This window comes from Larimichthys crocea, chromosome III (assembly GCF_000972845.2).
Source record: "Larimichthys crocea isolate SSNF chromosome III, L_crocea_2.0, whole genome shotgun sequence".
Taxonomy (NCBI): domain Eukaryota; kingdom Metazoa; phylum Chordata; class Actinopteri; family Sciaenidae; genus Larimichthys; species Larimichthys crocea.
The window spans coordinates 46,755,596-46,782,651 of record NC_040013.1 but is presented as its reverse complement, the minus strand read 5'-3'; the positions used below and the strand labels follow the sequence as shown (position 1 = coordinate 46,782,651).

Below are 27,056 nucleotides of genomic sequence, written 5' to 3'. Positions count from 1 at the left end.
AAAGTGCAATTTGAGGTGCAGGCAGCAGTAAAGCCAAAACTATCTGCACGGCTGGATTTCACTTGAAAATCTTGATTGTCATTTGGTTGAACTGACCCTTTAATTTCCATCCTGCCAAAATGTCAGCTGTTCCTGTTTCACTTGTGTGGCAGTGACCTCAGGAGCAGTCCGACCTCAGCGTCAGCTCACACTCAGGCAACACAACAGTTTGATCAGCACGTTTGAGAGGGGGGTTATTGCGTGTTAAATTAAACCCTGACAGCGCAAGTCCAGACAGAAATGTTTGTTTCACATCTTCCAGGTGGAGGTGCTGCATCGAGCGTCATGTGAGAGACACCCGGTGCTTTCAAAACGTCTTGTCACTCCGTGCCGTCCGTCCTCCCTCATAGCAACAGGCTCGTCCTGCAGGAGCTCCATGAAGCTTAGAAACACGCGCAGTAAAAAGCGGTTTTGTAAAACGAAGACAGAGCTACGGACAGTCGACGTGAACACTGCCAAGGCATGTGAGCAAAAGAGTTAAACACCCCTCTCTGTCAGCTTCCTACCTGTGGTGAGTGTGTGTGACACGCTTGTCTTTATTAAAGCAACAGTTTGCTCCTAACGCTTCCTGGCTGTGGGTAATGTACTGCATCATGATTCACATCTGTTAAACACATTTTATTGTTTTAGCATTAATACATTCCACACACTGAACATTATTCTTAATTCAATATAAACCCCCGACATTGGCAATGAGGGCGTTTCAAATCTGCAAAATAAACATTATAAAACAATTTATTATTATTATAAAACTTTCTAAATACACATGCCCCGCATTTCTTTCCTTTAAAATACAGTAAGTTTACAATAAGTATTAGTTATGTGATTGTAGAAGCACATCCAACCGACAGATGTATGTGTGTGTGCTGCAAACATGCTCCAGTCTGTCTGCAGGCTTCATCCGACTTCACCTTACGAAAGCATCAAAGGTTTAAAAACAAAGTGTAGTGGCGGAGGTTTTGGTGGTGGAGGTGGTGGAGGGGATTCCTTGCATGAATGTCAGCGGCGGTGCCATGAATCACTCCAGGAGGGGCGAGAGAGGTGAGGCGTGGGGGAGGAAGTAGGCGAATAAGGGGGTGACACTGATGCTAAGTCTGTTTCACCTGCGCTCTCTGTCCGTATCCTCTCCCCCCTCCGCCCCCCCTCACCCCTCCGGCAGAGGTGTGTGGTTCGTCCGGCCGTCCTCCCTCCGGACTGCGCCGCCTCCCTCAGGCTTCCTCCTGCTCGGGGAAGTTGAGGATCTTGCGGTGGGCTTGCCTCAGGTACTGCTGCTGTTTGAAGTACACCTTAAACGCCCCCTTGATGGCCACAAAGGCGATGCCTCCCTGAAGAGGGGAAAAAAAAAAAAAGATTCAGAGATTAAAGATTCCGCTCGACACGTCTTTCATTTCCACACTGACCATCACAAATATGAAACATCTGACAGCTCATGAAAATAAAGAAAAACATAAACAGACTTGATCTTCATGGCTGCTTCCTGTCCAGTTATGAGCGAGGAACACTCTAAATCATGTACCTGTTGGCTGTGTGGCCTCAACATTAACATCCAAGAGAAGTCTCAGTGTAAATAAAGACGTGGAAAATCCAGCCTGCTTTCCTCACGACCCGAGGAGGAATCTAGCCATCCTGGAAACTCTGAATAAAGAAGCTCGTGGAGTATTTGCTTTCTTGCCGAGACTTCAGCGAGAACATCAACACCGTCATGTCTGCACGGTGAACATGAAGCTTAGCTTAGCATAAAGACTGGACACAGCTCGCCCGGCTCGGTTCCAAAAGGTCACGAAGACACAGCCACCTCTTAATTACAGTGTCAGCTCTGGTGTTTAATTGTTAGATAATTAATGAAGAAGATTGACATCTTGCATCTTGTTGGTTTCAGGGTAAAGTTCATGCTGGACTTCTTGGTCATGTCCTGTAGTCGGCATGAGGTTGCCACCCTGACTCACACCTGTGTTTACTATTACAGGTCAAAATGGCTGCTGTGAAAAAGAACTGTTTCATTTCACTCTTCTTCCCTTTAATGTTGCTTCATATTTTCCCTCTGAGGGAAGTAAAAAAAAACAAAAAAAAAAACACCTGGAGGTGGTTTCGGACTTCACGGCAACACGAGTTGAACTAGTTCGGGTAACAAGCTCTAACTTCTTCCTCCTTCCTGTAAAAGGTGAGACGGAGCTTCCTGCTCACCGTCAGACGAGGACAGAGTGTTCAGGAGGATCGACGCAACCCCGATCACACGAGCCACTCTGGTTACCTGTCTGTCCTCAGCGAGGTGAGGTTTCTCTCGTGTCTACCAGTGGCTCATACTTTCTACGGTTAAAGCGACGTAGTGAAATAAGTGTTCACTAACATCTGTCTCACTCTGCGCCCCGTACGTTTGGCGAATGATTGACTGAGTCATAACGCTTTACGACACACATCATCTATTTCACTGATTTTGATGAATGTTATTTTATGGAGCGGAGCCAGAACTGAAGCTGGGCGAGCGGGCAATGTAACCGGGCTCAGCAGGCTGTACGGACATAATGACAGGTGAAGAGAAAGTTGACGGACGAGGCTGACAAGAGAAAGAGAGTGACAGCAAACCTGGGGCTGACTTTCACGTAAATATGAAGTGGAATTAGCTGGCTGCTATGACTTGTGTTGCTGCACTTGCTTGATGTTTTGACTGTGTTGGCTTTAGAGCAAGATGTTGACTTTCTCTTTCTTCCACCTCTTTGTTAGCTTGAGTTTTCCGACAGTCAGAAGCTTCCTTCCTGTGTATTTTTCTGGAAATGTGGCAATGTATGAGGAGCTCCTTGGTTTGTACCCACCAGGATGGTCCTCTGCAGGTTGGAGTTGACACTGCTGAACATGAGCTTCCCCACGATGGTGGCGATGGTGGGGAAGACCAGGGCGCCGCACAGGATCCGTGTGGCCGACACGTGGTCCGCCAGGGGGCTGGCCTCTGCTGGGATACGAGGAACTGGGCAGCCAATCCCTGCAGAGATGCACAGACAGATGGCAGAGAGCTGGTTGAAACACATGATTGTATTTGTACCTGAGAGTACGGCTGATCTAATAAACAGAGATTCTCTCCTGCAGTGTGTTAGCCGCAGTAACACTACTGCTGAATTACAGTTACAGTTCCCGCTCTTAACTATATCTGAATAAGGTCCAAGTTCTGACTGCCGGCAGTAAAAGAAGCATGAAGACAGATGAGGACGTGTGTCCTGACCTGGGAAGATGCTGTTGAGGATCTGCAGTTTGTTAGAGTACTTCCTCCACAGGCGCAGGACGTAGTCCTCCCAGCGGATCATCTTGCCAAGGATCAGCATGACGGGGATGGTGGGCAGGCCAATGAGCAGGAACAGTGGGTCGGCCCGCTCCATAACATCCAGGCCCTCCTTATGGCCCACCACCTGGAGAGCAGACAGGGCGGTCAGAATGGGGAAAAAAAAAAAAAACACAGCAAAGGAGTGAAGCTGCTTCACTTTTACTTACAAACGAGAAAGAATGAAAGAAAGGAAGCACGTCTGCAGCTCAGTCAAAGTGATGGCTGCTTTGCACAGCAGGTCATACCTGCATGACTGTGACTGCTCCGTAGGTGACAGCAGTCCAATAGATGGAGCCCACCATGATGCCGGCAGCGGCGAAGGGTCCGGCCTTAGAGATGAGACGGTCAGCCAGGTCCAGTACGTAGACTACAGGCCCTGATGATGAAAACAGCTGAGTGAGACAAAACGGTACACATGCACTACTGAGTTCAGCTCTCCTTCCTACTGTTGTTGAGTTTAATCCAAAAAACACTGAGACTGATGCACAGCCCATTTGTTTTTGATCATAGCTTTGACCGGGATGCATACAGAGCACAGGACTTTACAGACTGGCACTGCAGGGTGTGACCATTTTGGCACACAATCTGATAAAATGACAGGTGGAGCAGCATTTCTGAGGGGGGTGTTCTGTACGGCTGTACTGAATACTTTAAAGCCTCAAGGTTTAAAATCAATATTCCAATGCAGCATAACTTTTACCCCCCGTCCATTCATCTGCAGAGCGCAGCATGTGAGGTCAGGAGTCTATAAAAATGGAACCAGGCTGCATCGCGGTCTCCGTCTCTCTGCTGCTTTCAGTCACGACCTGCAAGTGTGTGTGTGTTTGACCGAGGGCGAGGCTGAGCTACACACACCTTAAGCAAGAGAGTTTAAATTCAACAACAGTAAGCATCAGTGCAAAACAATGCAAATCATCCGGTCACAAGCTGTCCCAATGTCATTCAGACGAGAGTGAATACTCTGTCTATCTATAGACACGAGCTGAAGAGAGAGGACGAGTGGACAACAAGCCACTGAACAGTGTGTGAGTGTACAGCAGGGGTCATGAGACTCCTGCTGGTAAAACAACCACTGATACAGGAAGAGCATCCAAACTCAACACATATCTACATGAAGAGAGGCACCAGCCATCACTGCCATGCCCTGATCCTGTGTACAAGTAAAAAGACGCAGGAATTTAACCAGCGTCTGACCTCTGTTCAAATAACAGTGACAAGAACTGAAGACACAAGGAGGCTCACCCTAAATAAACATGGCATGCCATCTTCCAGTGCAACAAGAAAAATGACAAAAATGCAGCAGCGTGAAAGTTCAAGAAACTTTGAAGGAGGGCAGGTGTGGTGCACACCTTGTATTGTAGGGCAAATGACAGACAGGCTCCACCTAGATGGTTAAAAAAAAACTGGGCTGGTTCTCGACAAGCGTGTAATCAGGACTAATCTGAAGTCCAAACGGGCCTTTAGAGCAGCTACATCCCTGTCTGACATCAGGAGCAGGACCTACAAAAAAAATAAATCTCTACTGCCTCCTCCTCTGTGGCATTCCAGGCTGACTCGAGGGAAATCATGCAATATTTACAGGAAGGCAACCTGATTTCCTCACTCAAGACAGACCCATCCACATCCTATTAATATCTAGCCCAGGAATCAGTAGGAGGAGAGCGGGGTGGGGACGCTACCGGAGGGACTGAGCAGAGAACACAGCACCAGGCCTTGATGTGTTGCAGTGCAACCCGAAAAACTGTAAGATGGGAGCCACAGCACAGAGCAGTGTGACTTTAAGAAGGCCCTGAAAACCTATTTTCTCAAACACCTTCTTTTATTGTAACCAGTGTGCTCCTATATATAGTAAACACTAACTGCACACAGTAAACACAGTTTCTGACGGACAAGACTGCTGCTGGCAGGATTCATCAGCTGTAGCTAGATAGCAACTAGCCAACACTAGTTCCAGGAGTTGATTCAAAATGCAGTGGGCTGTTTTCATCAACTAATATTACTCATATTATATTGTAGGTACAGTAAAGAAGATCAGACTTGTATGTATTGTATTTTCATGTTTGACTTTCAACGTTCCCAAGAGTAAACGCTTCAAGCACGAGGACTAAATATGTATTCGGTAAACGTAACGTCGCCTGAGGAACAAGTTTGGTTCAGGTTTCTGTAGTGCAAACATTCCTCACGGCACAGAGCTGCTAGCATTGACCTCTCCACTCTACGAGCATCACGGATCAGCATTTATCTATCAGTAGATGTTTTCAGTCAGGACTTTTTTCAAGTCGCTCGTACTACCTGACTTGATGTTTTTGATTTTGGAAAGGCACATATCTGTCAAAGTGGTACAAAGGTCATTTCAATAAGCTTTCTAACATACGTGCTTGTCTCTGGGGAAGGCTGACATTTATAATCCTATCTTTAAGACAGTGATTTTGACACGTCTTGTCCCATCGAGAAATAAAGCCGTCACGTGGAAGTGGGATTCGAACAGTGCTGAGTCATTGTGAAAGCAGGACTTGGCTCAAGAACACTTTCCCCTCTGGCATGTCAGCAGCAGATTGATAAATATATTATCCTGTACGTTTATGCTTTGAGGCTGGTGTACAGTGAGTAAAAAAAACTGTTCGACCTTGTAGCTCAGGAAGCTTCCGTCACTTAAAGTTGCTGTGCTGTAGTTGGTCACAGGCTCCTGCCAAGGGAACTACTGGCAGTGCTGCCGAGCCACCGAGCCATCATCGTTCAGGACGAGGACAGATTTAATGCAAACACCTGAGCAGAGGCATTTTCATGAGCCTGCGGAGGAAACCAACGCGGTGAGACCAAACTGTGGCATGTCTAACTACAACATTTACATTAGCCTACACATCATGTGTAAAAAGAGCAGCTGCTTTCAAAGATTATTCTGGGGCTCAGCGGTTATTTAGGGGGCTTATGGCTTTTTACAGCTGGGACATAAGACAGACTTTATTAAGCTGTTTGGACAGCCCAGGCCACCGTGAGGCTGTTACCCATAAGTACTTGCCACAAGTTGTATACAATTCAGCCACTGTGAGCTGTACACCTATTTCTGCAGCTGAGTACATTCACTCTATAAAAGCTTCGAGTTCAGAGCGGAGTTCAGCGCAGCATTTTAAGCAGCTCATGCCGAAGGCCTTTCTCTTCAGACAGCAGCGCTCCTGGCCACTTGTTGAGGAAGGAACCCAAAGCAAGCACCAAGCATTTGGCACCTTTAAACGCTACTTAACACGGGATGGAAATATCACACTTTGATTTCAAATGTAGTTATAAACACAGACGCTCTCTCTCTCTCGTCTGCTGCCAAACTTTTGATGCTTTCCAGAGCTCCTTTTTTATTTTTTACTGCACCTGTGTAGGTGGGATTGATCTCGCATTGCTCGAGTGCATTAATATGGCACATTTTGATGACGGGGTTGGATTCTCTTCCGATTTTCTCCCTGCCTAAGCATTACGCCATTGCAGCCGGAGGGAACTGGGTCGCCCCTTAATGGCCGCTGGCGAGGTGGAGAGCTGAGCAATTCATTTCAGCCACTGGCAGCAGATTCCATAATTAAGATAATTAAAAACAAGGGAGGGGGAAGTGGAGGAGAGAGGGGAAAAGTGCAACTGCGATTCCTCAGTAGTGGGCACACATGCTGGTGCTCTGTTCCAGCTGGCTTGTTTACTCTCTCTAGGCAGAGTGTCGGTAAAGAAGGAGCAGCAAGGACACGCCGTCCTCTGAGTTACATTGCCAGCCAAATTAGCATGATAGGCTGGCTTTGGCTCTGCAGCAGGTGCTGGTGGGAATCGGGCCAGCACAGCATATAGCTACTCCTCTCTTTGTAGCCTGCAGCGTTGCTTCCTTCCGTATCTCCTGTGCTGTAAGTCAGTTAAAACAATCAAAACCTGGGTTAATAGAAAAGGTGATCTGTGGCTCCAAATCACCCACCCTCCGGCAGCAGGCAGGGGTCCCACCCTGGGAGCCAAGCTTGAGTAATGCCTGTCAAGCCTCTAGAAATGAGCTGGCTTCTGCAGCAAGCCTGAGAAAATCATTACTGTGGCAAACCTCCCAACAGCGCGCCCTGCCTCTACCTGTCCGCAGCTATCACCCAAATTGAGAGCTGTCATCCCAGTGTTGTCACCAAACTGTGAAATTGCTATTATTCTGAGAGCTAATTAAAGCTGCTGCAAATACCACAGCCTGTGAAGCCAAGCCACTAAAATTATATTCAAAGGGAAGAATATACATCTGGGCTTTTAAGTTTTAAACTAAACATGGTACACATGGAGCAACTGGCTGTCTGCACAACAAGCACATCATAAATATAAGGTAGCAGTGTCCCTATGTAACCATTACAAAGAATAGAAAATGGGAAAGGAACACTGCAGCAATGATGCAGCAAAACAGACAACGCTGTACTCCTCCTGCTTGCTTTGAAGTGCACTAATGCCCAGCGTATCCTGCAGCGAGAGAGCGGAACGAAGACGGTACAAACAAAATCTCTGCTGAGAGATTCACTGTTCTTCATTTATCTGTAACACTCATTCAGCATGAAGCAAAATATAGTAAAACCCTTGTGCCAATCTGCGTGTGTAACTACTAAATGCAGATGATGTGTTTGGTTCAAACTTTATCATTACTGGTTTTGGTTTGAGAACAGCGTGGTTGGATGTCAAAACTTGTAATTGAAATATCCGTCAGATCTGCATAAAACAGTGACGAAGTGGAAAAACCCACCTGTCTGGTAGTCTAAGTAGCAAACCCAAATACTTTGCAAATGCAGTTTGACCCAAGTCTGACGTCATGCAGTGCCGAGATGCAAAAATTATCAGATGAGCGTGAAGCTTTTGCATGGAAAGGTTCATGTCTGAGGCACATCCTGTTCTTTACAATCTAGAAATGTCACCACCGCGGACCTGATTTCTAAAGTCGTGTGGAAGTCCTGTTTGTGGAAGTCCTGTTTGAGTTGCAGGGAAACTGGAGGACTGCTGTGATTTCATGGATTCATCAGCAGAGCGACGGCATTACTCCACTCATCTCCACTCTGCTCTGTCAGCCTTTGATGAGCTGCTCGGTCGGCTTCTCCTGTGACCCAGTTTCACTCCCACTCCTCTCTCCCAGACACATCCAGCATCTCTGCACGACTCCCTCGCCACCTCTGTCTGACACTAGCTAATGGGATGAGGAAAGAGACACTTCTCCCTGAGGATGAGAAGCCCCTCTAGTAAACTCAACAGGCTCTGTGCATGTAACAAAGCATTGCTCCGCTTCCTGTCCAGATACGTTCAGCTGCTGGTTCAGAAATTCACAATGTGGCTGGAAATGACTTGACTTCAGCGGTTCTGGTTTTAGCCCTTAAATATAAATAGAGATTCTCAAAACAGCCTGAGGCTGAAACTAAGGGGAAAATAATAAATAACAGACAGGTCAGTCCTAACTTTAAGTTTTTGGTCTCAGAGCAGCATGTTAGTGCCAAAACCTCTAAGTGTGAGAGAACTCTGAAGTTTTTTTAGATCAATTCATAATCAATCAGCTACTGTAAGTAATGCACCTCACGTCAGTGTTTTGGAAAAATACAGTATGAACTTTTAAAAGCAGCGTTTGAGGGTGAGCAGGTCGATTTGGATCCATCCGTGCAGCAGTGAACTCAGCTCTCTCTCAGAATTATTCAAACTGAAAATGCACTCTTTAGACCAGGCGACTGTCGATTAAGTCAACATTAAGTACAGTCGTCCCTCGCTATAACGCGGTTATATAGCGGTACTGTACAGTATGAACGCGCATTGTGTTCTGCGTCCTAAATTGGCTAAGGGAGACGCGCATATGTGTTCTGCGTCCTGATTAACTAAGGGAGTACTGTACAAAATGCGTGTAAAAGTGTGTGGTTAGGGGTTTTACGGCCTTAAAACATGTATAATAATTGTAATACTTACTTCACGGATTTCGTTTATTGTGGGTTATTTTTAGAATGTATCCCCCGCGATAAACGAGGGACCACTGTAATCACCAAGAGCAATGAATGAATATTTATCTGGAAAATCTAGAATTAAACCATCAATGAAAATCTAAAATAATAATTATCTATTAACATACTTAATTTGTTCCATGTACGCCTGTGGATTGGTATTTTATTTGACATGCACTGACCGGTAAGCAGCCATGTCAGGTCAATTCTGCCCCATCTATTACATCTCAGGTGTTCTCTTCTCAGCAGCATTATTAGGGCCCGAGCACGCGGTGCGAGGCCCTATTAAATTTCGTATGTTTATTATTTTTTTTCTTCCGAGTTTTTTTCCTTCAGACACCAAAGTAAATCGTATTTTCGATGGCTCATATCCCCTCAAAAACTCACTAAAATTTGCCCTTGTTGTGCTTGTTAAGACCAATATTATGCAGAATTTGGCTGCATAATTAATTAGGGGGCAGGGCAAAAGCGCTCTATAGCGCCCCCTGGAATTTTTCTTTCAAACAGCCCCGCCACAGTTTTGGACACAGAGTCACGAAACTCAGCTGAATTGTAGAACATGGCAAGACCTACAAGTCTCTTGGAGCAATGGGCTACAATGAACAGGAAGCGAAATATTTAAGAATGAAAATTGCCATTTTTGCTGTTTTGGGCTGGTTGACAAGGGGTCATGTTTGAACGAACTCCTCCTAGGGATTTTATCGAATTGACTTCAAACTTGGTAGGTGTGTTCACATAGACTTCCTGAGTAAAAGTTGTCAAAATGATTAATTTTGTGGAAACTGTGTGGGCGTGGCGATCCATAAAAAAAATTCAAACATGCTGAATGCTTGTGATTCTCAGACACTCACGTGTTGTGCTTTCATTTACTTTCTAAGAGCTGTCTAAAACTTCTTGTGGTTATTAAGACCGATATTATGCAAATTTCGACGCTGCTTGCAGCTTTAATTTTAATTGACCCTTTATTTAACCAGAATAAGTTCCACTGAGATTAAAACTTTTTCTTCAAGGGAGTCCTGGAACTTTTAGCACACTTTCAGTCAGCTCCTAGTGGTTTGAAACTTTGTAAACACTCTACTTCCACAGCTTTACTGATCCTCACTAAACAACACTTTATTTACATATGACAGATGTCCTGATTCCCAGAGGAAGTGGCTGAACCTTACTACACACTTAAACTCACAAGTGAGTTTTTCAGCAGTCGGTTTAGGATGTGTTGGCTCCGTCCACACATCCTCTCAGTCTGTCAGCTAAACTTAAGAGAAACCAAAGACAGACACACACGCTTAAATCAAAAGGTAACACAAGCCTCTGGTTGCTTAAATAAAGTCCTCACTAAATGAATGGTGATGGTGGCAGGGGCCTGCTGTATCATTCTCTAAGCTAAGGGCGCCATTACTCAGAAAATCAGCCACAGTAAAGAGGAAGTTCCTTTTCAAAATAAACCACTGGCCCATCCATCACAACGCGCTATTGCTTTTGGCCAAACCGCTTGAGCGTTTGAGCACATGACAAATGAACACAAACTTTGAAGTGGGCGTCAGGAGCTTGAGGGTAAACATTTTACCTTCTAAGCCACAAACTGTACTGGCTGTTATAAAAAAAGATCTGGCCAAGAATAACTAGCCACAAAGACATAATGATATGGCACGCTGTGAGAAAACACTGATGCAATGCGTCTCAATAATGATTTCAAAAACCGTACGGTGTGAAACAGAGACTCTATTCATAATGTGTCTCAAAGCCAGAGCATGTGAGTGAGACGCTAACAATAGATAACAAACATGTTTGTGTATCCTCTCCGGAACAAAAAGTCAGATGAGTTCTCTCGGACTGAGCTAGAATAAATTTGAATTTCATTTACACTTTGACCTAAATAAATAAAATTCTATATATATATATATATATATATATATATATATACACATACACACACATACATACATACATACATACATACATACACACACACTAGAAAACACAAATTCAAAATCAAAATAAATGTGTTTACTGTAATCTGCTGAAATGAAATAAAACCATACAAACAGTAGGAGAAAAGACTGTTTCAATGTAGCCTAAAGTACACACTTCCTTTTACCATGTTGCTTAGCAACCAGCCAGAGATGACTTCACCTCAATTTCCCTAAATCACTAAAACATTTGTGTGCTTTCCTCTGTGCCATACATTGATGAATGTGTTACTAAATAGAGTCATTCTTTATCTATGACACAAACACTGGGCTGTTGTTTATGAATCGCTGTTGACTATGGTGAATCGTCAGGATGCATCCACGATTTCTACATGCCCATGCTAATAATAGAAGGGATTTTTTTAATAAACTGTAAAACATGACTTTGTCACATAAGTTGGAAAAGCACAGGCATACTGAGCACATTAACAGTGGCTCTGTTCCATTCGAATGTCAGCGTGCACAGCCTGAAACTGAAGCAGCTAAAGTTGATTTCTATTATTTTGACCTGAGCTTTTCCTATTGACATGTCACAGTGTCCTGTGTGAGCGGCTTTCAATTAACTTGTGTCATATAGACTGAGAACACACACTGAAACATCTAAAATACAGTTCTTTTTATATAGGTGAAGTGACCTTGAAACGGCCTAGATCTTTGTCTCTTCAAGTCGACATCTACAGCAGACAGCATATTGTATATTTTATGTTGTGACTGATTCTCGGTGCATTTGAGAGCTGGGCTCTGACAGATAGCACAGCCTTATTTCTCCTTCCTGTTGGACTCCAGCTGAATTGTTTGAAACCCTCATGTTCATCAGTTTTGGAACACTTCGTTCAGACATGCATCGATTTTGATTCTTTCTTATTTTACAGACTTCATAGGACACTTATGACATGCTTCTTGTTAGTCAAATGTTTTTGTATTTTAATGCAAATATATATTTATTTTCATTGGTAAGTCATTGTGTGATGTTTTATTGACTTATTAATGATCACTTCAAACATTTTAACAATTTAACATGTCATCTGGGCCTGTTGGACTGCTCAACTGGGCGTTTGTAGGGGTTGATGCAGCGCTAATTGAAAGTCCTAGAGGGGTCTGCGAGTCACTTAACTCGAAGTTAGACACAAAAAGGCTGACAGACACATTCACAAATACGCAGCAACAAGTCAAGTGCCAACACCGAGCTCTCAGAGGGAGATACAGACATACACAGGGTTATTTACTGAGGAGGAGGAGGGGGAAGTGTGTAAAGAAGCTGAGCTGAAACTTCTTCTTATAGCATCAAAGTGACTGACAGCACAGCCCTGGTCACTATAAATATACATGAACCTGTTTACCAGCTTGGCCTGGCCTCCTGCAGACTAACATTGTCTTAGGGCCAGCTACTGTCTCAAATTGCAACTTCTCTCTCTCTCTCTGAGGTTGAAATAGCAGTGGCCCAGCAGTGGCTGATGGGTAACCCAGTGACAACTGTGGACTATGAACCTCATGTGTCCAGGTTTTGACATTTGGCTGTAGAATTTCAGCAAAGGGATACAACTATTATTTTAGCTGTCACTGCAAAATGTAGTGGAAGAAACAGCATGAGGAAAGTCGGAGAGGTATGAAGGGATCAGGGAAAGAGGGATTAAAAAGTGAGGAGTTTCTGGCGCAATGGCCATGTATGTTCCCTGGATGAATCATGGTTGATGTTTGGGCACAATCGAGGCCTTCGTCACTCTGACGTGTCAGGATAATTGAGGCAGCCGCTTCTCTAAACTGCTGCTGGTCAATCAGCCAGGAGCTGAGCCGTGTAACAAGTGAGCACCCTTCTGTTTCTCGTCAGGCTGAAAGGAAATATTTACCCAGATCACCACAGAACCTATGCTGGCTCCGGAGTAAATAAACATCCACTCGGGTAAGGCAAACTGAATAGCTCTCAGAGCTTTGGGTACAGTTATAGGCAGCAGCTATTAAGAGCCCCTCAAAAAGCAGCTTCTGCAGTCTATTTACATGGAAATTAGCTCTATAATGCTGCTTACATGTTGACAACTGGTGGAAAATGAGAGCTGCCGTGACATTTTGACAGTACAACAAATCAGTCAGAATTAAAAGTTGGAAAGACTTTTGCAGTTTCCCAATCCGTCTTACATATATCCGATGTAGCAAAGCAGCAGAAAGGCAATGGTTTTTATTTAAGAGCGCTCCACTGACTCACTGCACTCCTGCCACAGTGTCAGACTCACACCAGACTGTCTAAACCAAACTAAATATCCAAATTGATGCAGCACAACCAGAGATATCTGGTATATTTTTTTTTTATTCTTCCTCTTTGCCTGCATTACCCACAATGCAACTTGACGGCTGACAATGCGGCCTCAGATTTGGGTGTGGTAGTAGCTTCAAGTAGAGAGGAGTCTACCCAAGACCAAGTAAACAGACTTTGATGGAAAAAATCGGCAGAGTTCAACATCAGAGTCCGTTAGTCATTCCTGTACAATGTTCTCAGATTTATGAACATACTTGATCCTAATATTGTTCTTTTAAATGTGTAAGACAGAGCCACCAAATTTGAATCTTAACTCATGAAGCTAGCGAAACCACACTTTGGAAAATAAAACTGAAGCTTGTGTCCCCATAGCATTTCTTAGCGGTTTCAAATTTCCCACAGCACAGACACCTTGCTCTGCCCCTTCAACCAAACTTACTGATCAGTAACACAGCTAAGCTAGTGCCTCTTCATGGTTGTCTTGTTATTTCTAAGCCTCCTGGCATTTTATCTCCATAATTCTACCTTTACCCTTTGTGTGGTTTAACCCACCCAGTTTGGGAAAGACGATGAGGTATTCTGCGTTGCACTGTGGGCAGGCCACGCGTGCCGTGCTGTTGCCCCGCTGCTTCTCGTCCACCCAGCGCTGCAGGCAGGCCTGGTGGACCCACTTGGTGGAGCCGCGGCAGCGACACGGACGCACCCACTCTGCGGTGCGGTCGTCCTCGTCTGTGGCGAAGCACACCCAGCAGCTCCTAAAAACAAACACACACACACCCACAGGTGGGATGAAGACAATGCATACACATACACACCCTGATAAAGAGGAGAAACGGTTGTAGATTTCTGAACTGACATTTTTGGGGCTTATATTTCATGATTGCACGTCACAACGGAACACTTGTGTTACAGCTGATGAAAACTATGATTTATGTAATTTGATTTCATGAGAGACAACTGGATTAGATAGAGCTTCTGCACTTCTAAATCAAAGTGGTGTAATAAATACCTTTGGCTCTAGTAAAAGAAAACCCAAGCCGAGCTCATGCTCACCAGCACAGCACACGGGCAAAGGCCACTACCCAGCTAGGAACAAAACAAAACAAACTGCCTACAACACGTCAGCCCGAATCAAGAGACCTGCCAGCCAATTCATTTCAGCAGCCTCTCTCTCATCATTTCTGCCACGCATTAGAGCTGAGTCTGACTTTCTGTCCATCAGCACACAGTGAAGACTTTACTGCCTCTCCAGATCGTACATCTTTTCATGAAGCAGGTATCTCTGTTGTCACAGAAACACAAGGCAAAGATTTTGATGTAGAATGAATGCAGGTTTTATGTAGTTGTGTGTGTGTGAAAATGCAGTCAATTAAAGCAAAAAATTTCTCAGTGTGAGCTATATTGACTAAGAAAGCAGAGTTCTCCTGCTCGAGGAGCAGTACATGTACCACGATTATCATCATTACCATTACGTGCAAGCTTCTTTTTCTCCCGTCCACTGAGAAAGCCATGTTGGGTGTGTTAATCAAGCTTACACAACGGTGTTCGGTGCTCGGTACTCGGTAAATGGATTCCTGCAGTTTGACCATTTATTTTTCACACGCAGAAATAGCCTGAAAAGGGTGAAACAGCCTGTCGTTCCTCCTCAACACCAACGACATCACTGCACTCGTCGAATGACAGCCCTAGTGCTGGAAAAAGAACAGATTTCTCAGCTATTTCAAAGTCAATATAGCTCACACGGAGGAATTCGTTGCTTGAATTGACTACATTCACCATGAGTGGTGATTGGATGTGTGAGCAAATTTCCCCTTTCAGTCAGTCTGTCTCTCATTCCTCCTGAAGGTGTCCAGGCCTCTGACAGCTCTGTGTTATGCCCTTGAGGTGGTAACTGTACACGCCGTGCTGGCGAATATTACATTTATTACATTCATTATTTATTTTTCATTATTATTGAATCGTGACAGCTGAGGAGATGGACAGACAATTCAGGGGGGAGAGAGAGAGAGGGGGGATAACATGCTGCAAAGGAGAACACAGCAAGGACTTACATGGGCTGCACGACCTACCAAGTGAGCTACCGGGGCGTCTCCAGTGTTACATTTATAAACGGTGCAATGCTCCTTTTACTTCAGCTATATGGGCCTGTCAGCTAATGTAATCTTTCACGTTCCCTTTGAGTGAAAAGTGGGCAGTCAGCAACACAAAGTCACTTCAAACACAAGTCAAAGGTCTCGGCTTAGATGGGGCTTAATTGGAATTCTTACTGAGGAAAGTGTTGGCGAGGCCTTTTTTTTTTTTCCTTCAGCATTTAGGGAACAACGATTGAAGTCAAAGTCTTGCAAATAACACCAGACTAAATGGCCTGGGCAGAACACACACACACACACACAGACAGACAGACAGACAGCATCACTATGGGCCAGTGACTCTGCATCACATCAGCCAAGATCAATATATAAACCCTATAGGCAAACAAGCTGTTATGTGCTGACTGCTTGTCAAGCACATCTGACAGCACAGCAGGAACTGTTCAAAGCGCACACACACACACACACACACACACACACACACACACACACACACACACTAATCCTGCCATCTGGATACAAGACAAAAAAGTTCATATTTCATATCATACTGACACCATTTCTTTCTAAATTGATTTTTGACCCGTACATTCAACAGAAGGCGGGCATTTACTTGACTTGAGCACAGTTTCTCTGGCTAAATATGGCTAGCTTTGCCTTTAGCTTGAGCTTCATTCTTCTGACATTGCTTTCGGAATTAAATCAAACCCAAATTCACTGGGGCATCCCTGTGTGAGTGTGCACAATATCCTGATGAAGCACAGCTAGGATGTGCAGTGGCTTGGCTGCAGTCAAAACTGTGGAGACACGTCTCCCTTCTGTGTGACATCCAGACAAATGCCTTGTTGTGGCCTCAAGCCAAACCGTATTTTAACAACCCCGTCCTGCCCACGAATATCCCCACACATCCTCTGTCCTCTCCTCCCACACACAGTGGAAGTTCTTCTGAGTAAACTGTTTTCCCTAGAAGTCCGCCTACTAACTAACAGGAAAGGAGCCATTAGTGCGTTTGGCCTGTCCTCTAAACTATCTTCCAATTAATTGGACTCCTTTTGAGAACAATACAACCCTCAGCCCTCCTCCGCTCCATGTCTGTCCAACATCTGGGAGGTAATTTGAGATCCAAGTTGCCTGACCTTACCACAGTACATCTCCGACTGTGACATTATATTGCTTTTCCATAATTAATCAGCAGCATGCGACTGGCTGGAAGGTTCGCCACTGTGTCTCACTGCATGCAGTGAAGTTCAACAATCTAGACCAGTGACATTCTTATTTTAGCTGCTACTTAGCAATGAAAACAGTCTCAGATTAGACCTGAATAATTGATTCAAGAAAATGAGCGACACCAGGCCATGACTACCACAACCAGGCTCCATGCAGTCCTATTGTTTCTAATAAAAAACGGGAACATGTGCATACATTTTCCAACAGCATGGTAATTGTTGAAATGAAGAAAAATATCCAACTGTCAAAATGTCAAGATTTTCCTTGAAGCCACATTCAGCTCGGCCTGGGACTAGCTTGTTGCTAGGAGATCCTCCGGTTCAGGGGCTGACTGCTCGCTGCTACATATATTTGCAGCCTCCCCCCTTGCAGACTATCCGTGTGTGACATTTATGTTCTCATTTTCATAATTACACTGAACCTTGAACAGTTGGCATTTCGCTGGATGAATGAAACAATGATTAGTCCACACACACCTCCCATAAACCCCTGGCATGAATTCAATAAGAAGAGACAAACTGTGATAGAGATGTTTGGGGGGTTTTCTCTCTCAGGCTGTGATGATGTACATTTTGAGGGTCATTTGCATAACAACAATTGTAACATGGCTGATTAATATTCATAAAATCCAGGGAACAGCTAAATACACAATCACCTCCTTCAATAAACATGGCAGATGAAGATTTACGTCACAGGTTTGGCTGCATAAATGCAAATTTAAACTCTGGTCTGTCATTCTGTGGCAATCGTTTGAAAGGTTGGTCTAAAACTGGACCCGACACAGGTTGGGAGATGCCAGACAGGGCAGTATCTCTCCTCTGACTGGGTTTGGACAACTGGCTGCCTGTGTCTGACCTGATAAGATGTATCTGGAGTTTACGGTTTCATTTCCTGTCTTCAACAACAGGTATGCCAGGAATGGAAGAAACCTGTCGCCTCACTAAGAAGTAGGAAATGTTTTGTACCACATCACAATTGAGATATATCAGACTGTGGGATCGGCTACAGCTCTAATTACTAAACTCGTTACCAGAATGCAGAAAGTTCCATGGCCCTTAAATACATATCTAAGTCTGGAAAAGGTCTGGTGGGTTTAGAGATCATTATACAAGGAAAAATTGTACTCCACAACTTCCCAAAATGATCCCCTGCATGTGACTGAAAACATTCTGGCAGTTTTTTTTCCACATGATCCCGACATCTAAACATTAATCACCTGTTTTGCTCACTATGGAAATCTGTAGAGACTGTAAACAACACACAAACCCATTTAGATGTTTGTGATATCACCCGTAGCTTTGTGAGATAGTTTTAGTTCAGAAGGATGTGGATGCAATAAATCATTCTGTAAATAAAAGGCAAACATGACCGCACACTGCCTCTAATGAAAAAGTCACTACAATTATTTTTGGAGAAAGAAGTTGGTGAGTTTTGCGGTTCAAAAACAAACTTTTCATGGTGGCCACCTCTAGCAGCACTTCCACATTGGCTCCAACATTTATTCAGTAGTTGACTGAGCGAATGCCCATGGTACACCATGTATATTTCAACCCCCGGCTCCCAGAGCTGAATAATGGATGTCAAATCTGGGGCCTTCTGTCATCATCATACTGAGGTCTAGGTGTGCTCCGTTACTGGGGCGTAGAGGGGGCTCATCTGTGAAAGAACGTGGATGGCCAACTTGGATTATTTGCTCGGGTTGCTGCCTGCCTGCAATGAATGATTTTCCAATACTCCCCTAGTGCTGAATAAAACATGACGATGCAGGAGAGGAGCCTTAGGGTCGGGGCGCTCAGGTGACATGGTCAGCTTAAAGGCCACAGCGGACACACGTGGTGAATCCGAGTCTGACGGAAACATCAACCCTCCATTCTGCATTCACACTCTGTCTGCTGCCCTTATAGAGCTCACCGTGGAGCTGCCTGCTTCGTCTATCTGACAGGTTTGTCTACACCGTGATCAAAACTCTTCAACAGAGGCCAATAAAAAAAAAAAAAAAAAAAAAAGCATCTTATGTCTGTTTCCAATTTACACTGGGGACTTCATATCCTACAAAACAGCATAGAGGCTGAAAGTGAAGCAGCTATAAAACATGAGGATGAGGAGTTGAGAAGAACAGTGGACAGATGTCTCCACAAGAGCGCGACGGTGGAGAACAAAACCCAGGGCTCCCTTAGATTCACTGGCTCTTATTCCTGTAACCCAGTCCCGCAGCATGACAGGACCTAATACAACAGCACCGAAACGCTATCCTCTGTGCGAAACCTTAATCTCCAGCTCGCTGTCGCCTCAACCCTGTTAAACAGAACACTCGGGCAGATAAGCCTGTGCTGCACATGTTCAAAATGGTCTCCCGCATACAGAGGATTCCTGCGCAGTCTGACATGAACACTGGTTTGTGAACTAGAAATGCTAAATAGACACTAAGTAAAGTCTGAATATAGCGGTTTTTACAACCGTCTAATGCAGACTAAACTGACTTCTCTGGTTTAGCAAATAGTTGTTTGCTGGTGATTCTACAACACATATTTACACATGATGAAAATTAAGCCCAAAACACACATGTGGACAGATGCTACTTCATCAAACACATCACCCCCTGTCACTGCTCAACAAGGTCTGGAAGGTTTCCATGAAAACGTCCTTCGAGAACATGAGATCCGATGATGGTGAGCTGCCTGATCAATGTGGTAGCTAGGTCACCTGCAGTCTCAACCACTTATTTACATGCTAAACAGGCAAACCCGAGTGGGGCTTTGCGGTTTCCACAATGAGCTTTAATCCACCTAATGCTAACAGACTGCTTTGAAACTTCAAGGGCAGGCAGACGGCCGTGTGTATTATCCTTTTTATTTCACGAGCCATTTCAGAAACAACTTAAAGCTGCCAGGATCAAAGAACGGGCAGCAGTAAAGGATTGCAGATCTTCCATTTCGCACTGGGCCAGCATCAAGTGATCCACTTCAGCTCAGAATGTAATTTTGACAATTTAACAAAGCGCAGAACTGATTCATAAAGTCACACGGACGCAGAGGAGCGGGGCTCTGACGGAACACATGGTGACGGCGTGATTGACAGTGTGTGTACAAAGATGAGTGCGACAGCGTTGCTACTTTCTCATCGTCTCACAAGTCAGGCTCCCGTTCTTTAAGGAGCACATAAGCCACCCCACAAAGGCTCCTTTCACTGCGCGGCGGTCACGTGACTGTGGGAAAGCTGGAGGTTCCTTGGCACAAAGGCAGGGCACAGGAGCACCGGATTTTGGCCCACAAAGATCTTAAAGGGAGGTTAAGGTCTAGGGGGGCTTCACCATGTCTCACTGCTTCTACTCAACCACAAACTAGTCTTGTCTGTGTCAGTTTAACGACCTGAGCCGTTTGCCACCCTGCAACAGTATTGTAACCTATCCAGAGTCTATGATCTGTACCTTTCATGTGTCAGCTTCTGGTTAAATAAGTCTTTTGCAGATAAACTGGTGAGTGTCAGCTGCCACACTGACTCTGAAAAGATGTGGTAGTTACGCAGTCTTTGGTATTTTCCATATGAGGTGGACTAAATAACAGGGTGTCCTTACGATATTGTGCAATCCAATACAGCAGCATAAACTCCAGCTTCTACAGTTACCAGATTGGAATCAACACCTTGTTGACAGTCAACAGAAACACTTTGGTCTTGCAGTTATTGGATTATAAAATAGTTTGTGACATTTTAAAAATAACAAAAACTGACCGGTAAATATTGCTCACAAACGTGTGTTTTTGTTGTTTATCAGTCACTTGACATGTAAGCAATGTTTTTCCCCTGAGTCAGCTAACACAGGAGCCTCCACGTCTATTACAGCCACAGGCTTCTCTGTAACAGATTTGTGTACTTCCACTACTAGCACTGGGCACTGTGACCTTTGGATCACATGAGCACGTGCACAGGAGTCCAGGAAGAGGCATTTGTTTACGCCTGGAATGGTCTGTGAGTGGCTGGCTTCCAAAGTTAAGAAGACTAAGACAGTGGTGGATTACTATGCATTAACTCAAAACTTCTCTCACATTACAGGCTCACATGCTTGTAATAAATAACTTTATTTTACTGTGCTGTCTGTAAATACTCGCAGTATAAAAAGAGAGAAGAACAAGATAAATTGGCTGGCCCTCCGTTTACAGCGAGCAGTTTAAAGAACTCAAAACTGCTAGCTTACATAGCTTACATGTGACTTGGTGTGACCTTTAGGTAACGCCATTCAACATAGGTTATTTCTGCTAGCTGTAGGTTAGCGAGTCAAGCCAGGTCAGCTGCTGAGCAGCTATTGATTATTGACCAGAATGTCCGCAACCTAGCGTAAGAGAAAATGTTTTTCCAGGGCAGAGCTAGTGACTCAGTACCTGGTTACCAATAACTTGATATTAGTATGTGTTTTAACAGTTTTATGTACATTTAAATTTGTAAGTTTCATGTATATCAATGTGGCTCTGACCCTAGACCCTAATCTTTAAACAGTAAAGTAAATGTCTCCGTCTCAGGCTTGATGAAAGCCTGTAGACACCAACACCACCCCAAACAAAAACTGGCTCCAGGGTCAATCATTACTAGCCCTTATGCATACGCACGCACATACAGCACATATTTATATACCCATTCATACAAAGAGCAACAGGGTCAGCGATCAGGACAAAAAGCAGACAAGAAAAGAGTAGAAGAAGGAGGTTGTGTGAGAGCCAATAAAAAGGTCAGGATGGATTGAAATGTGTCCCCCACATCTATTTGTGAAACGCTGCATTGCAGGGGCAGCTGGCTGCTTGTGGCAGGCCCAGATAAGAGCCTGTGGAGCCTTATGTTTGTCAGTGATAGAGGCCTGGGTACACAACAGTCTAGAAGCAAGGGGACATGACATACATCTTCCTGCTATCAGCTCCTCAAACACTGTCAGGGTTATTGCCTCTGCCACACAACCGCAGCACGCAGCAAAAGCACATTTCACAAAGCTCACATGCCCGTCCTTTCTTTCTGCTACTGTAGCCATGTGCTTGGGAAATGATTTCCAAGTCCAAACTTCAATATTGACAGAAAGTGCTGCGTCAAATGCCTACAAATGCCTTTTAGTACGCACTGCACAAGCTATCGAATGCCAGGGACTATTTTGAGGGAAACGGCACACCAATGTGCCTGGACCTAATGTTGCAGTGTCTGCTCACAACCGTTCACACAGAAAATGGAAAATTCTGGTGACACGCGCAGCATAAAAACGGGTGGAAAGCAGCCATCGTGGCTTTAACTGACCTAAAAAAAAGTGGACCAAAACATGTCCATGAACACCTGTTTCCATCAGGGTTACACAGAAAAAACATTAGCCTAGTTGTTGTGAAAAATATTAAGACATTTATATCTTATCTAATCTTCAGCGTAATGTGCGGTGCTTGTGTGGCAAGGTCCAAGTTTAGACTTCAGTTCCATGTGTTGTTTTGCCAGGCATATGAAAACAGTGAGATTAGTATGACAAAACACTGAAGTATCAGCTAATTCAATCCCAATGATTATTTGACTGAATTCATCACCTCAACTTCAGTAACCCATCCCAATTTTGAGAAGAAGCCCTGACTTACCTGTCATGGTCTGATAAGATGATGACACGTTGCATATCATGACTTGCACTTTCTACACTGACAATGTATTCATTTTATTAAAAAAATCACTGATGACACAAACAAATCAATTTAATAATTAAACCCTGGCATCCTGACAGAACTCTATTACCTTTGAGTAATGTGTTGACAAATAGAGCATTAAAATATAAACCTGGGAACTATTTATATAATTAAATGTAACAGACTGACAACATTATGTTGTGTTTTAAATGGTCTTAATAAATGAAATACCCAACATCACTGAAACCTTCCAGGGCATCAAAAATATGAATAATATTAACAGATTTAATGTTGCCTAGTGTTTGTCCAAACGTCTGTGGTACAAACACTCAACACCGGCTAACAGCAGCTACAGTTCACAGCAGTTTCCTCTACTGTCCATCAGGACTTTCTGTAAATCACAGAGAGTTCATGTGCAGCAGCCGGACAGTGGAAGGAAAGCAGAAAATAAAATAATGGTCCACTTTCACCAAATAAGTGAAATGGTTAATTTTGTGTGATGTAGTGATTCTGTTGCTCGCAGTACACACATAAACGGCCAATTATGATCCATCTCTGACATCGCTTATTTTGTGTTTGAAAATATTAAATACTGTGCAGTGTGCTACATCACTGACTTCTTCTGACAGGTTTGTCCGCCTGTTGTACTGTTTATTAGGATGTTCAGACTACTACGATTTAATGCAGTCTTTAACGTTTGTAAACTGTATTCTGCTCTAACTGAAAATAACATCTGACATCTGAGTTATCGATCTCATTTTATCCAGTTTCATCATGACATGTAACTAACCACCTTGTTTGTCTGTTCTGGCTAAAAAGACAATGCCCTGATTTCCTTTCCATCTTAGTCCCTCCCACCTCAGATGCAAGCATGAGGAGGCAAGTAAGAGATACGAGACGTTGAGGCAACATGTAGTCATCAAAATGAGACATCCTTGCGTCAGAGCAGTCATTACAAATCAATGTCAATTAAATATGACACGTGGCACGGCTGCATCATCTGTCACAAACACATCCACAGAAAGGATACACCTGTAAATACTTGCAAATTCCTCCGACAAGCTTTACTCTCTCCTCCTCTGCATTTTACGAATTGAGACATCCATTGAGATCGCGCGCTGAGATTCATTTCCAGGTCACAGGCAGATGGGTGGAGGAGAAGAGAGACGAGGTGGCACAGTAGAGAAAAGTGGAATGGAGAAGAGCCCTTTGTCTTTCCGCACTGCAACCTAAGCCACCATTAGCCACAACAAACTGAACCATGAATCCAGACGCATGCAAAACAATAATGTGCTGAACATGAATTTAACTTTTTGCAGGGAGAGGTTAGCAGAAGAGTTTGTGGCTGAAGTGCCTGGATTTCATGTCTAGGGTGAGCTAAAGCTTTGAACAAGGTCCAGGGCCTCATACTGCTCCAAGGGACCCACAGAGCTGCTGACTGTGTGCCTCGACACCCCTGATGAAATGTACAGTGGCTAGGATTGTATGTGTCTATAACTCAAAGTAATTCCCCACCTGCCACGACGGCTGTCCCCTCCATTTGACCATGAAAGCGTTCAACCTGGTGCTACACTCTGCCAAGTCAAACTTGTCAGCTGTAAAACTTTCCTGGGGGCTTCAAAAGGAATTCACAAACTTGTGTGTACAGGCAGTGGACAGCTAGGACAGTTTGGGAGTATGATGCAAAGCTAAACATGTTTCAGTGTCAAAAAGATGTTGGTCATTAAACTTTTCCCCCCACAGTTGAAGCTTTGCTTTATTGTAGCCTGGATGGACTTTCTCTTTTTCATTGCTCTTGCATGCTTCTTCATTCTAGTTGCTTGTAGTACAACTTCACAAATTCAAAAAACTCCCACGATGCTTTAACTATTTGTATCAGGGCTGTGGTGTTGAAGCTTTCGACGTTGATTTGGCCCCTCGGAAAAAAAAAATAAAAAAAATCACAGCAGAGTCAGTTTTTCCTGATTAAGTGGAAAATATCTCCACGCTTCACATTCTTGGGTAACAGATGACCCCTGCTCTTACTTCCTCTGTGTTACGGCCCCCTGGTCTCAGTGGCCACACACACACACACACACACACACACACACACACACACACGTGGAGTCACTTAAGTTTCAATTCTTATGCACGAGTGTGTGTGTTTGAGTGGGAAATAAGCAGGGGAATGAACGCACGCTTGCCATATTCAGTGTCTTATGCAACAGATGATAAGAGAGGAGGTTCAGTCATTCAGTTTCATAATGATGGCTGCAGAAATGTCAAGTAAAATGTAACAATATAAAGGTATATGAAGTACATATTTAATGTTCAAAGTGCAGGTATTATGATTAATTCATCTTGTAGCAGTAGTAGTGGGGGCGTCGTTTATCAGCATTATACACATACACAAACGTGAATGCTATTCAAGAATTCAAAAAAGGTCCTTGAGTTTAACATGAAAAACCAGATTTAAATGTTAAAGTCGACGCGTTTCTGACCAATATCTGACTAAACTAAGTTCACGTCCCTACATTTGTCAACTGTAGTGATTTTACGTCAAGCTACGTAGCTCCCGTTAGCACGCTAGCCTTAAACTTGAACTCACCTGTCCAGATTCTGCTGCATGACCACTGCGCCCTGGTCCGCCATTATCGTGGAGGAGCGAAGAAAACACTCAAACGCTGTCTTGTCGACGGAGCAGATTCACTGCGTTACTGATAAAACATTTAAAAAAATGGCACGCCTTGTTAATTTGCTGCAGCTGAGGTTGGCGTTAAATCACTCACTAGCTAGCTGAGGAGCTAGCCACACAGGCCTTTGTGTTGACACGGCACGTCAGCTACAAACGAGCCAGTTATTCAGCATAAAACTATTCCTGCGCGGTCATGGCGGACCGAGCGACATCTATCTGCGACCGGTGCACTCTGTTTCAACTAGAAATCTTCTTTACATCGCCCACGGCCTCGTTTGTCACTAATATTATCGCATTGGCGTGACCGCTTGACTCCATTGACTGTGTCCGTCTCTGAGGTAACGCAAAGTAGCACGGCCGTGCGTGGCTGCGTCATCAAAACAAGGACCGTGTCCCATGTCATGGGAAATGTAGTTTCATGACGCTTCCCTCCCTCTTATGGCCAAAAATATCAAATTAATGTTCTGAATCCACTCCCGATAGATGTGCCAAAGAGAGACCACGGCTTCTTGGAGATACAACCATCATGAAGATGCACATATGGCTGCAGAACACGTCTAACATCGGTAAGACGTTTTATAAAGGTTATAATATGTTTGACAAAGTAATGCTCCTCATCTTCTCTGCTTATTTTCACGCCTGAAAGTTAGTTTTTTATCATGCCACGTAAGCCTTTCTGAAATATTGATGTAAGAAATCAAATGATATAAACTTATTATTTATTTCTCACTGACATATGCGCGTGCGTGTATTGGGGGAGAGGGGGAGGGAGAGGGGGAGAGCCTGTTAATGCCAATCACTCACCACTCTTTTTAATTGCTGCTTTGACACGTTGCTTCATCTTGTAACCTCGCCTCTGAAGTTGAATCATGTTATTTCATCGCAGCAAGTCACCAGAGAACATAACACATTTGTTGACCAGCCACTGCAATAGTGAGAAACTACAACTCCCTACAGCCTCTTCGGCATCATCCATGCGCCGCAGTCAATCAGCTGTTGAGGCAACTGCTGACTACCTCGGCACAAGGGTAGCTCGTTTGTCATATCTAAACCCAGACGAGGCAAACAGAAATATCTTTATTTACAGAGTCCCCAAAAGGTGAACGATAAAGGTAATTCAAACTTCACGTGAGGCAGAGATGCGACCACGCTGTGTGTGCATGCTGTTTTGTGTGTCGCTTGTGTGGAGGGACACATATGGATTAAAGGGGGGGATTGCAAGGCAAGACAGAAAATGTGTCGGATGCCTCGGTCGGCGCGATATATTGGCATTTGAATGGTCAAGTTTTGGCAGTGTGTGTGTGGTAAAGGGGTCGGTGAGGTGAGCTACTATACAGGCTGCTGATTGTGCTGCTTTGGTGACCTTGGAAGCGCAGCTCTTGGAGGAGAAAACACGGATTAACTGGTGGGGAGTGTGTGTGTGTGTGTGTGTGTATGTGTGTGTATGTGCAATGCAGACTATTGCGATTACCTTGAAAGTCCAACTTGTGTCAGTGCCATCATGCTGCTGAAATTATCCGGCATGTCATCTATCAGGAGTGTTATTTTCAAAGTCGACAGACTGTCGTAGTCATGTTACTCAAAGGCCTTTCAGTGTGGGCTGCGTGTTAGCTCTCCTCCGGCCAGGTTCCGACAGTCAAGAGGAAACCTTATCAGTGTTATCATGGGTTTTAATTTGGCATCATTTTAACCTTGGATGAGTTGACACTGTGCCATACAATATGGTTTTGCTTGTGTTCCAGCTGACAGATCGGTTGCTCGGTGCTGCGTTGCAATAATCAAACATATTGTGGTTTATTTACATTTTAGATTGTCCTGCTCTGTTGAATTCGACACGGTGACAGCTTTATGGCTTTGTCGATTCAAAACAGCCGTCATGATAACATCTGAGTGTGT

General features: G+C 44.2%; 2 protein-coding genes across 5 annotated transcripts in view; one reads left to right on the top strand and one right to left on the bottom strand.

Moving 5' to 3' along the window:
* Positions 1-537: 537 nt before the first annotated feature.
* On the bottom strand, positions 538-25,510 carry marchf5 (membrane-associated ring finger (C3HC4) 5). 2 transcript variants are annotated; one of them, XM_010734585.3, is made up of 6 exons: positions 25,074-25,510; positions 14,086-14,288; positions 3,598-3,719; positions 3,254-3,437; positions 2,850-3,016; positions 538-1,364 (listed from the first exon to the last, which is right to left on the bottom strand). In XM_010734585.3, the coding sequence occupies exons 1-6, from the start codon at positions 25,115-25,117 to the stop codon at positions 1,248-1,250; spliced, it is 837 nt and encodes a 278-aa protein (XP_010732887.1). In that variant the 5' UTR covers positions 25,118-25,510; the 3' UTR covers positions 538-1,247. The 2 variants fall into 2 exon arrangements, with proteins under 2 accessions (XP_010732887.1, XP_010732886.1); XM_010734584.3 differs by having other exon boundaries at positions 3,598-3,728; positions 25,074-25,508.
* Positions 25,511-25,590: 80 nt separating this feature from the next.
* Positions 25,591-27,056, top strand: part of cpeb3 (cytoplasmic polyadenylation element binding protein 3) — a 42,669-nt gene continuing 41,203 nt past the window's right edge. The window contains exon 1 of one of the 3 annotated variants that reach the window (XM_019272800.2): positions 25,591-25,726. In XM_019272800.2, the coding sequence (XP_019128345.2) occupies positions 25,687-25,726 (40 nt within the window). In that variant the 5' untranslated portion in view covers positions 25,591-25,686. Of the gene's footprint in view, positions 25,727-26,093; positions 26,273-26,327; positions 26,566-27,056 lie in introns of those variants that run through there. The other 2 variants (XM_019272803.2, XM_019272804.2) reach the window with 2 other exon arrangements.